We start from the raw sequence: 12,271 nt of genomic DNA on the forward strand, positions 1-12,271 counted from the left end.
TTATAGTTCAGGGACTCCACATGATACATAGCTCATTTTAACATTTCTTCTCCACTTGCATCCTTCTACCAACTTCTATTCATCCTTCAGATATCACTGTCAATGTTTATTTTTATGTAATTGTTTGTAATTAGATTGTAAAAGATTATAAACTAGATTATAACTCACTAGATCATAAACTCAGAGGGCAGAAACTGGATCTGTCTTACTTGAGAAACCATTTTTGTTCAATATATATTTATTGAATAAAAGATTGCATGAGTATTAAACACAAATGCAGTAGCTTCCAAACCAGAAACACTATGATATTCAGCTGCTAAGAGAATGGTTTTATGTTCCATTCCTACTGCCTAGTATACATGATCTGATGATAAAGCCTTATTATCCATCTCCATTACCACTTTAAACCTGTAGAGAAAAGCCTTCTCTCTAAAGGCAAAATTGAACTTCAAACTTTTATTGGAATTTCAGCTATAATCCAATAATTCATATGGGCTTCAAAATTTATTCATAGCCAACAGGTCTTAAGACATTTGTCTTTTCCTATACACTGAAGTTTACTAATGGACTCTATCTTCCACATATACTCTTCTCAAAATAGTATTTTCAGTTTTTGTACATTTTCCATTATCTTACATGGTATATTCTTAAAAAGGATTAAATGCTGATGAAGAATAATCTTCCTTTCAAGTATCTTCTATTCTTAATAATGGCTGCTGAAATCAAGAAACTAAGGAGGCTGGGCCCAAAGTCAGAGCTACAGAAAAAGATAAACCATCAAAAATAATAAACTTGCAAATCTTCCATAGCATTCATATTTTATTCAAGCAAAAAAAGGCATATGATACCTAACTGATACAGAGCAATACTGGTAAATTTGACAATAACCCTAGCAAATGTTTAGAATGAATTAACAAGAGGTAATTTGTAAGTACTTTTATAATCATCACCAGGAGTCACAATGGATTTACAAAAACAAAGCAAGGCAATCTTCACTGTATCTGTTTTGACAGAGAATGCATTATAACTCAAGAGTTTCATGACATGACATGGTTTATCCAGCAGACCTCATTACCAGTGCCCCAGCTTTCCCCAGCAGCCACCCTCTTACAAAGAGGCTGGGTGTGGTGATTTTCATAGGCTCACAGTTTAGCATATGATGTTTTCATATTTCCTTTCTTTATTCTTTGGTTTCCTTTCCCATTCATTGCTGACTTTTCTTCTTAATTCAAATGCTGGAAATTTCAACTTCAAGTTTTAAATGCATGCTTTCATTTCATAAATATTTTGCACCCTGATTTGTGATTTGCTGTCATTTCCAGTAAAAATTAAGCAATTTGCCTATGAAGTGTTTTAAAGATGAGGGTCTAATGTGGGTGGATATAATTTGAGGAATGATTTACATGGGTTCTGGCAAAAGAGAATGAGTTATTTAAATACTGAAATGAATATACATAGATATATCCATGACAATGGAAAAAAAAAAACTCAAAGCAAAAAAAATAAAATAAAATTCTGATTTCTCACCAAGAGGGTAAAAAAAAAAAAAAAAAAGAAAGAAAGAAAGCCTCTGAGGAAGTCTTTCATGAGATCCTCCAGTGGAAATGAAGACAAGATAATAGTAAAGATGGGGGATCACAAATGGTTGAATAAGAGCAAACAATACTGTTAACAGCTAACATCAACAGAGAGAGGTTCCTAGAGGTTTCTGTAGTTGGTCTTCTGCTACTCAACATAATACGAACGATTAATACAAAACATAGAAGGCATAAATTTGTCATTAAAATAAAGCTGTTTTTATCTGCTGCTAATGTACAGAATCACTAAATGAGATTTTAAGATCTCTAGAGAACAGATAGTAAGTCAAAGTTAATTAGATGAAATTTAGTATTCCTAGATTTAAAAAAATATGTATCAACTATACATAAGCAATTGCACCTGGAATAAGTACAGACTAAGGGGCATTGTGGGTTAATAGTAATACATGTGAAAATGGCTTAGATTTCAGTCATCTATAATCTCGATAAAGACACAGGACCACTAATGCAATATGGTTGCCAAAACAAAAGTTCACTTCTGGTATCACAACTCAAGAGGAACAGAAGGAAAATCAGGAAAGCAAAAGGTCACTAATCATGTCAAAAGGAACAGCTGAAGAAACCTAAAAGGAACAGCTGAAGAAAACATGAAAAAGAAACAAACTCATGAGGGATATGAAGGTCCGCTTCAAATACATAAAAGGTTACAATATAAAAGCAAGAAATATCTTTATATTTCTTAAGACAACTAGTATTAAGTAGGAAAAGATTTTAATTCTTTTATAATGAATGAGCTACACAAATGCGGAAGTACTGGGTTGTGATATCGTAAGCTTATCAAAGGAAATACCTTAGAGAATGGGAGTGGGAGATTGTGTATAAGCATAAAATGGGAAATATGTAGTTGAGATGGAAAAGAAGTAGAAAAATCACTCTGATTTATAATTAAGCACAAAAGAGATACGTTAAAAACATACAGGAATTATGAAGAAGTAATCCTTAAACAGTAACATGGCCAAACTACTAGTGACCATTAAGTTAAGGAAATACTTTGAAAAGTATGAAGTACCATACAAAAGCAAAAATCAAAAGTTAAAGAATTAGAAAATGAGGGCACAAGAAATAAGAAAATTGTTTTTACCTGCTACTTATGGAAACATTTAATATCTTTGCCAAAATTCAATTTATATTAGAAAACCAAATTAACACATTAATGCTACTTAACACAGTATAAGTGACTGATAATTGTAGGACCTTGTTCTCAGTACTTTTTTTTGAGAAAGGCAAGGTACCATCAATATTTGTGAAAATTAGCTGTAAAAGTAAACAGTAGTGCCACAAGTATGTAAGATACTTTTTCCACTTATTGTTTAAAACAAGATTTCTCTGTTAACTTTTTATTTGATGATCTTATGTAACTATTAAAAAAACACCTACATGAAGGAGCGTAGAAAAACATTTTCATAGTTCAGCACTACCCAAGATAACATGTAAATTGAGTTTTCCCAAAACAAACTTTTTTCCTTGATTAAGGAACTTCACTTTCCAATCTAAATGACTAAAGAAAATAAACACAAAAGCATTAACAAACCCATATGTTCTGTTTCATTTAATTTATACCATATCTTATTCCCCTGACTTTGTGTTATTTTTTCATCACTCCAGATATTAAAGGTATTAGACCTCAATGGATGAGGAAAGTATATAGGAGCACTTCATTTTGGGTCCTCCACATTTTTTCTCTAGGTTTAAGTTTTGGCCACTGACTATAAGACCAAAAGCCAATAAACAGAAAGAAGTTACTCTCCCTAAAAATCTGTTTTAGAAATTTCAAAAAAGTAAGGCTATATCACCAATAGCTACCTTAAATAACTTAAGAGCTTCTCTACAAGGTGTCAGTTAAGAATCTCAAGCCTCCATTTCATTAGTGTTTTTTAAAAAAGCCTTCATAATCAGTTTCCAAAGTACTCTCCTCCTCTTAATCAAATTATTATTATTAATAATAATTATTATTATTGGATTTGGATTAAGTCATACACATACAAAGAAACAAGTCCTTAGACGTGTCGGGCTAATTTTGGGTATTTATGCATGTGAACATGGGAATGCATTAGAACTCTGAGGTTGTATATATTTTTTGGAGGGGGCTGAGAGAGTGAAGTAAAGGGGTCACTACCTGTTACTGAGCTCCACATAAAACTTTCAGTTACCTGGAATTATTTCAGAGCAAATTTTAAGAATCAGGCATATGTAAATGACTATGCTCTGTTTTCAATCCTTCAAATGACATTTTTACCTCCTCCATGACTATTCATTCAAAGGTATCCAAAAATATGTTTTTAGGGAAGACCTACTCTACCTAGCTCTGCAAATAATAGAGAGTTGGTAAATGTTTGCTAAACAAAAGAATCTAGCAATAGCCACAAGGAAAGACAATTTGAACTGAAGGGGTTTTCCATCACTCTCAGTATGCAGAAGGTAAAGGATATTTTTTTAAATTAAATTTTATTGAGATATATTCACCAACCACACAATGGTAAAGGATTAAAGTAAAACTCACCTTATCGAAAAAGATAGTTAATGGGAAGGAGGTTAAAAAATAGAGATAAAGAAACATTTTGGCCTTTTCTGGCTTCTGTACCTTGGTTTATAATTCCTTCTACCTAGAAGATACTTTTCCATCTGAAGAAATCTGAAATAAAATGAGCCCAAATGCCCCTTTCTGCATGACAATATGCTTCTGCCCCTAGAGTGAGAATTAGTCCTTCTCTCCTTGACATGCTGTCATGTTAACTCATTTATGACATATCAATCCCTATATCAGTTATATTTCATATATTTTACAGTCACATATTGATATAGCTGGGGGGAATGTATATAAATTCTGGAGTATTAGTTCCTTAGTGACAGGGACATCTTTGTATTTAACTAGAAGGCATCGAGAAATGTTTTCTGAATGAGCTCAAGTGCAGCCTATAAAGTCAGAAAAAATAATAGAGGAATGCTTTATCTGGAAAAGAGATTCCTTCATTTATTTATTCCAATACATACTAAGCAACTCAGCTAGGCTGACATGCTATGACTGTACAGAATGCCGTGTATACCTAGGCACTTCAAGTTAAAAAAAAAAAAAAAAAAACCCAAAGATTGGAAAAACATGAACCTATTGTAAGTTTTGGCTCTAAATTCTATAAGGCTATACCTTATATTTAGGAAAGATCATTGATACTTTCATTGAAAAACAGCATATCAAATATGGTATCATCATAGGAGATTAAAGAGGTCAGACTGGTACAGGCACTGGCAGAAGATATGAAATGGTATGAGTTTCAGATGTGATTGAAAAGGAACCTTTAACATGCTGAAGAATTTAGAGGTGAAATGTCATGAGGACTGCAACTTCAAATGGTTCAAAAAAAAAACACGTGAGTGTGTGTATATGGTATTTATTATACTGTTCTTTCAAATTTTCTGTGAGTTTGAAATTTTTCCAAATAAAAAGTTGTTTTTAAAAATGTATCTCTTCATGCAAAACAATGTTATGTTGTTATAAAACCTAATTTGTAAAAATGTTAAAACATTTAATGCTCAGAATACTGAAATATGATGAATTTATAACTTACCATACATGTGCATTTATTTTAATTATCTTAGGAATTAGTTTTCATTCACAATTTTTCTATTTGTCATTGTGTAATATAGCCAATATGAAATAAACTGAAAATACATTAAATTTTAAAAAGTCCAAAAAAAAAATAATGTATCTCTTATAATACCTATAAGGCAATCTGACTCAGTACATTCTCATTAATGGAGGTTGCAAAAAAAAAAGGAAAAATCTTTAAAATACATACTTCTATGCTGAGACTGATGGAAAGAGTAGGTTTTGCTTCTTTCTGGAGAATAGCTTCTACTGCTGACACTGGAGCCAGATCTGCTGTGTGGAGAATCCTTTCGGCCTACAGGTGAGTCTCTGAAAAAAGGAGTGTCCCTTTTATGAGGAGACCGGTCTCTTACATAATGGGAGGAGTAGAAACTTTTTCTTCTAAAGCCATCTCTCACATCCCTTTGAAGAAAAATAAAATAAGTTAATTAAACCCTGTAAACTACATATACAAACTCAAATGGCAACAGCTCTTGGTTCCCTTTTTCTACCACTACCTAACTGATAAAGTCAGTCCATGAAATGAAACTTTATCAGTGAAATACATTTTATCATGCATGACTTTTTCACAGTTTGGTGTAAAATCAAATGGTTAAATGCAAAAGTTACTTTAATCTAAGGACACACACAAGTTTTAAAATGTGAAAAACATATAGTCCATACTGCTATTTGCCATTAACAACATGCCCCACAGCCATTATACTCTCAAAGACACCTAGGGATTTCCCAGGTGAGATGCTTCATGACCTATTAACCCCTTCTAAGTATAGAATATACCAGGGGGCAATCTGGCAATGTCCAAAGACATTTTTTGTTGTCACACTGTGGGGGAGACCGGGTATGCCATTGGCATATAGTGTGTAGAGGCCAGGGATGTTGCTCAACTCCTACAATTCACAGGACAGCCCCTGACAACAAAGAATTATCTAGCCCAAAATGTTAATAATGCTATGGGTGAGAAATTCTGGTATATACCTATTAAATCCTCGCTGACTATGTATCCTTAGTATCTAGATTGTTGTCCATCTCTAAATACCAGCTTTTCATAGGTCATCTCTACTTTTATAGATTAAATTTATATATTGAGTAATATCATCCATTTAAAGCAGCAATTAAGCTCTAGCAGTAAAACTTTATAAGCAAAACCACCTTTAAAACATCAAACCAAACCAAAATTAGTAAATGAAACCATCAGGACATGAGATTCTACTAAAAGAACAGAGTCCAACAGGTTTTAATTGAAGATTTAGCAAATGAACTTCCACAATAAAATTAAAGAACATTAAGTTTCAGACAGAAGCATGCTAAGAGACAAACCAATGATATAGATCTACAGATGCTCAGAAAATAATTTCAGCCTATTGATTTAGTAATCTCTAACATATAAATAGATTGTTGTTCTAAAGTTCATTTGATCATTAACTGATTAATACCCACAATTAAGTTTCTCTGGGCAAAAGTGAAAAGTAGCTAAAATTCATTTATGACAAATGAACTCAATTTTAACACTAATACTGCAAAATAAAGCATTAAAGAAATTCTGACATATTCAAATTCAGTCACTAAAACTACAGAAGTCATACTGAAATCATACTGGTTAGTAAGAGTGGCTATAAACGTATTTAGAAATGGGTTTTAGGAACAGTGTCAGGTGTTGAAGACCCAATGGTGAGCCAAAAACATGCAGTCCCTAGTATCACAGAACTCTCTGGCTAGCTGGAAGCTGACATTAGAGGAATAAACACGAAACTCATGAATGTGGTCAAGCATAGATACAGGGAAACTAATTAGGAGCCTTAGCCCAGGCAAGAAACAGTGGTAGCTTAGATGGGGCACAGACAAGGGGATGACAAACTCATACACAAGAACATACTTGGGAAGGTAGACGCAACGGGACTTGGAGAATGTCTGACTTACAAGTCTGAGAGACAGGGATAGACAAGCTGACATCCAGAATTCTGGTACAGTAAATTATTGAAATGAGAAAAACAGATCTGAGAAATGGGGATGAAGGTGGGAGATCCAAATTTTAGACTGGAGCATGTTAAATTTGATATACTCATGTAACATCTAGGTAGGCAACTAGAGATACTAGTCTCAAGCTCAGAAGAGAATTTTTGGCTATAAATGTAAATTTGCCTATAAATAGGCAGTATTTAAAGCCATGGTATGGATGAAAACAGAGGCTAAAAAGAGCAGAGGGCATAGAACCTAGAGATAAAAAAAACTACACTATTAAGAGAGGAATGAGCTGTCAAAGAAGAATAGAAGAGAATGGACAGAGAAACATGAGGAAAAACAGGAGCATAAGTTATCAGGTAAGCCAAAGAGTGTTCCAAGAAGAATAAAGATTTACTACACTGAAATTAAATAATCTCTTATGGATAAATTACTTAGGTATGAAGAAGAGCAGGCCCATAGTCAGAGTAAAAACTGCTTCCTGGGGAAGGGCTGGATGGGGGTGGGAGGACACAAAATGCTGAAATACAGTTTCCTAATCCTGACACCAGACGGCAGTAAAATCACAGCAGTTTTGAACTATCAGAGTGGCCTAGGGTGGCTGGTCATTCTTGGCAGATGTACATGTCAAAATTTAATGGCTCAGAGTATGCCTCTCCTCCCCTTCACATCAACCCCACCACCACCACCAATTAAAGCAAAAACATCCCAATACGCATCAATTATCTTAAGTATCCTCTTTGATAATGCAGTAATATTAGCCAAGTCATTTCTCCTATTGATATATTTTGAATGCCCACCATATGAAAGGCACTGTGGGGTATTACTCTTGCTTTTAAGAAGCTTGGTATCTAATAGTGGAGGGAGGTAACTGCAGGGAGACTGGTACTGTAATTCAAATGGAAACATTATTAGATGGAAAGCTGATCTGGGTCTTAAAGGAAAAGTGAGATTTAGATCAACACTGTCTAACAGAAATATAACTGAATCACCATTTTTTAAAAATAAAGAGAAATGGTGAAGTTAATTCTATTAATCCAATAGCTCTGAAATATTATCAACATGTAATCAATATAAAGAACTTCAGCATGATATCTGACATTCTTTTTTCACCCTAATTTTAAAAGTCCAGTGTGTATTTTAAACTTACAGAATATCTCAATTTGAACTAACAACATTTCATGTGCTCAATAGGTACATGCAGCTACTGGCTCCCATATTGGGCAGCACATATTTAAACAGTGGGAAAAGCATTACAAGCTTCAAAAAACAACAGAGCAAGATTAAGGGATCCATGTGAACAAGAACACAAGTGGCCAGAAAAGTGAAAACTTTAAAAAGCCAGTAACTAAACAACGAACGAAGAAAATTTTAAGAAGGGAAAGGATAGTTTATATCAAAGATTCAGAGGACAGAAGAGTACAATGCATTTAAGACCAAGGGAGTCATAGGACCTGTTCAAAGGTCACATACAAGTAATTATAAGATATATCTACTGAAGGAGTTAACGGGTTTTGTGGTTAAATAACTCTGGGAAACACTAACTTTAATAAAATTAAACATATTTATTTACAGTGGGATTTCTCCAAGCATTTCCTGCAGGCAGAAAAAGATTAAAGAATTAGTTCATCTACTTTTTACCTTAAGCAACTTAACCTCTTTGAGCATTTTGCTAACCAACTCTGCAATGAATGGTGTCTATTACAGTTTTAGATTTTAGTCCTTTCATCATCAGTTACCTCATTTTTAACCTTCCCCCAAACACACAGACCCTTAAGTTTTAAAATATTTTATATAACTTTGAGACAATTTGGTGATCAATTTCTTTCTTATAACACATATGGTAAATTCAGATAGATTAAAAAACTAAATGTTTGGAAGGAAGGAACAGAAGGAAAAGATCCAAAAAGTTATAAGAAAAAAATACTGAATATTTATAAGTATATAGATGGAAATGATGATGGAAAATACCAAGTTTAAGCTACATACAAAATAACCTCTAAAATTGAAAAATATAACCATATTTAAAGCAAATTTACAAATAAGGGAAAAATTCCAGTATCAATGGCAAAGTCTTACATCCCAATATTCAATAATTAAGTGAATGCTGACAAAACTATTAATATTAAGACGAACATATCAATAAAAAATAGTCAAAGAATACGAAGACAATTCAATGGAAGACAGACAAAACTTGTATCATCTCACTAAATAAATATTCAAGATAACCCAAGTTCAAATAATAAGAAAAGTCATCCCTATCAAACAGATAAACGATCCCATCCAGTGGTGAAAGTATGAGTAAATAAATATTATGAATAATACACAATTCATTATGAATAATACACAATTTGCGTTGGTCTGGAAACTGCTAGATATTTAGTGGTTCTAAAATAGGAAACACTACTCTGGTCCATAAAACAGGATTAAACATCCAGGCTCCAAATAGAGAAAGAATATTAGATAGGGTTGCAAATAAGCTTTTCTGACTGTCAGAAAAACTTTCTATACACATCCTGGCTTTTTCTTGGCTCAATTTAATTTAACAAAATGCTGCATAATACTTTGAATTCCTTCTTTTTCTTGGCCTAACACCTAATTGTTTAACATATCTTGCACTTGGTTTCAAATGTAAGCCATGAGAGTTTCTGTCTTTGAAGGGAAAAAAGTGATTACCAAAACATTCCACCAATCCATAAAGGAGATGGGTGTCAATGTTAATCACTGTTAAATTTTGCTCCCATCACTAATAGAGGTTATACACACAGCTATTATGAATAATGATGGGCACTCTGTAGATTCTACAAGATACTAGTGCACATGATGTTAACTTTACAAAACAGGTAAGTCCTAATTTTCTTAAATTTTTACCTTCTACTATATAAACACAGCATGATAAATTTAAGAAAAATGAAAATTCAAAGGCTTAGATTGTTTTAAAGTTAAGACAAAGTGGCAGGGGCAAACTAAGCAACCTTATACCTAAACAAAACCACTTTCATAGATTTACTTCTAATTATTTAAGCACAGTACCTGATGAGAAAATGCAATGAGTTTTTAAAGCATACAATTCACCAGAAAATCAATACTGCTCTCTTATTTATGGTAAACTCACTAGGAATTTTTTCCTTTGTTTTCAAATTATCTCTATAATGTGATTGTACTACTTTTATAATGGAAACTTTAAAAACTCATTTTATTTGTTTTAATGAGAAATTAGTTTCAAGCTATTTTTTTCATTTCATTGAAAGTTCCTGTTCAATTTAAGTGGAAGACAAAACTTTCAGAAATATTAAATAAATCACTTTACCTATTATGAATAACTTACATAACTAAATATTTTCCCCAATATATCAAGATCCTCTCAAGTTTCTTATTTTAAGTTTAAAAAACATAATTGATCTTCTACTCAATGCTACCGTCCCTGATCCACCTTCCCCAAATCAACCTTCCAGCCCAATAAGAAATCTGGATGCCAATATTCTGTCTAGTAATTAAGCAGTAATTAATATTTACTAATTACTTTCTTACCTAAAAAAAAAAAAAAAAAGGCAAACAAAAACTTATCCCTTTAGCCAGTGTCCTTCTCAAGCTGAGGACATTCTCCACTTTCTTTCTCAATTAAGTATTTTAAAAAGTTATACACCCATGTTGAATTTCCCCGTCATGACTCATTCATTTCTACACATCCAAATCCAAGAGTTATTTGAATCTTTTTATTACTGGAATACTCAATTACATTAGACATTACTGGTGACAACACACACTATTTAAAAAGCTTAATTTACCACCATTTCAATAAAGGTGTTGCCCAGGGTTCTAAGCTTAGTCCACTGCTCTTGTCTAACTACATCTTCTCCTTTGGATAATCTCAATTTTGAATGCAAATCCTTCCTTGAAACCATTCCTCCTGTTTTCAATCTCAAATAATGGCACTGCTAAATACGTAGTAAACAAAATCTGAAATCCAGATATTTCTCTCTTCTTTATTCCCACACCCACCAAACAGTTCTGCTCATTTTTTACTTCCATTGGATTTGTCTCTCTCTTCTTTATTCCCACACCCACCAAACAGTTCTGCTCATTTTTTACTTCCATTGGATTTGTCAAATTTAATTCTTTTTCTCCATTTCAATTATCATTTTCCAACTCAAATATTCGTAACTTCTTGTACCATCTCCATTGCCATCGCCATTCTCTGCACTAAAGACACAGTGATCTATAATCTGACTGGGTTACCTTACCCACCCACCACCACCACCAGTTAGTATTTTCAGGAGCTCCCACTGCTAATAGAATCAAATCCAAATTCCTTGGTTAGCATTTCAACCACAATTCCCTGTCTCACACATAAGCATCTATTAATAACTCTACACATTCATGATTTATACAGTTGTGCTCATGTTTTCCCTTTGCAGGAACATGCTTTCAATTACTCTTCTCCTGGTTAACTCTTACTTTTCCTTCAAGTTCTGTTCAGATTATTAGCACCTGCAAGAAACCTTTTCAAGTCCAGCAGAAGATAAATGCATCATCATTTGTCTTCCTACAGTACTTTATACAACTTCAGCATGTATCATACTATCATACTGTTATTTCTGCATCTACTTCACTCACTAGACTGTAAGCTAGTGATACAAGCAGTGCCATACACATAGTGAACACTCAATAAATGTTTGTGCCACTGAACTAAACCAAAAATGTACAGATGTTTCATAGTATTTTTCTGTCATATAGTATATCATCTAAGAATATAAAAAGCACTATAAAACAATAAAATTAAAAATTATATCTCCTCTATTTGCAAAGAATATCAATAAGTTTAAAACACTACTTAATAAAAATTTTCCATATACAAATACAGAAAAAAAAAAAAAAAACTCACACTCAAATAAAGTATATTGGCCACTTGGTGACACTCTTGCTCCATAAATTTAAATACTTTAAATGCATTTCATCCTAAGGTTTTCTTTTAAAGCCCTTACAACTACAGGAAAAAAAAAACTGAGTATGTTAAAAACAACCTCATTCTGTCTAAATCAATAACCCTTGGTAAGGCATGACATGTTTCTTTAATACAAAATGAAACAGAACCTAATATATTCTGAAT

The 12,271-nt window shown here is 32.9% G+C and overlaps 1 protein-coding gene across 13 annotated transcripts in view; it reads right to left on the minus strand.

Annotated features, from left to right (window-relative positions):
* Window positions 1–12,271, minus strand: part of PPHLN1 (periphilin 1) — a 195,639-nt gene that overhangs the window by 116,268 nt on the left and 67,100 nt on the right. For 10 of the 13 annotated variants that reach the window (XM_037848306.1, XM_037848304.1, XM_037848303.1 and 7 more), the window contains one exon: window positions 5,393–5,604. In XM_037848306.1, the coding sequence (XP_037704234.1) occupies window positions 5,393–5,604 (212 nt within the window). The remainder of the gene's footprint in view (window positions 1–5,392; window positions 5,605–12,271) is intronic. The other 3 variants (XM_037848313.1, XM_037848309.1, XM_037848307.1) reach the window with 1 other exon arrangement.

This window comes from Choloepus didactylus, chromosome 8 (assembly GCF_015220235.1).
Source record: "Choloepus didactylus isolate mChoDid1 chromosome 8, mChoDid1.pri, whole genome shotgun sequence".
NCBI lineage: Eukaryota > Metazoa > Chordata > Mammalia > Pilosa > Megalonychidae > Choloepus > Choloepus didactylus.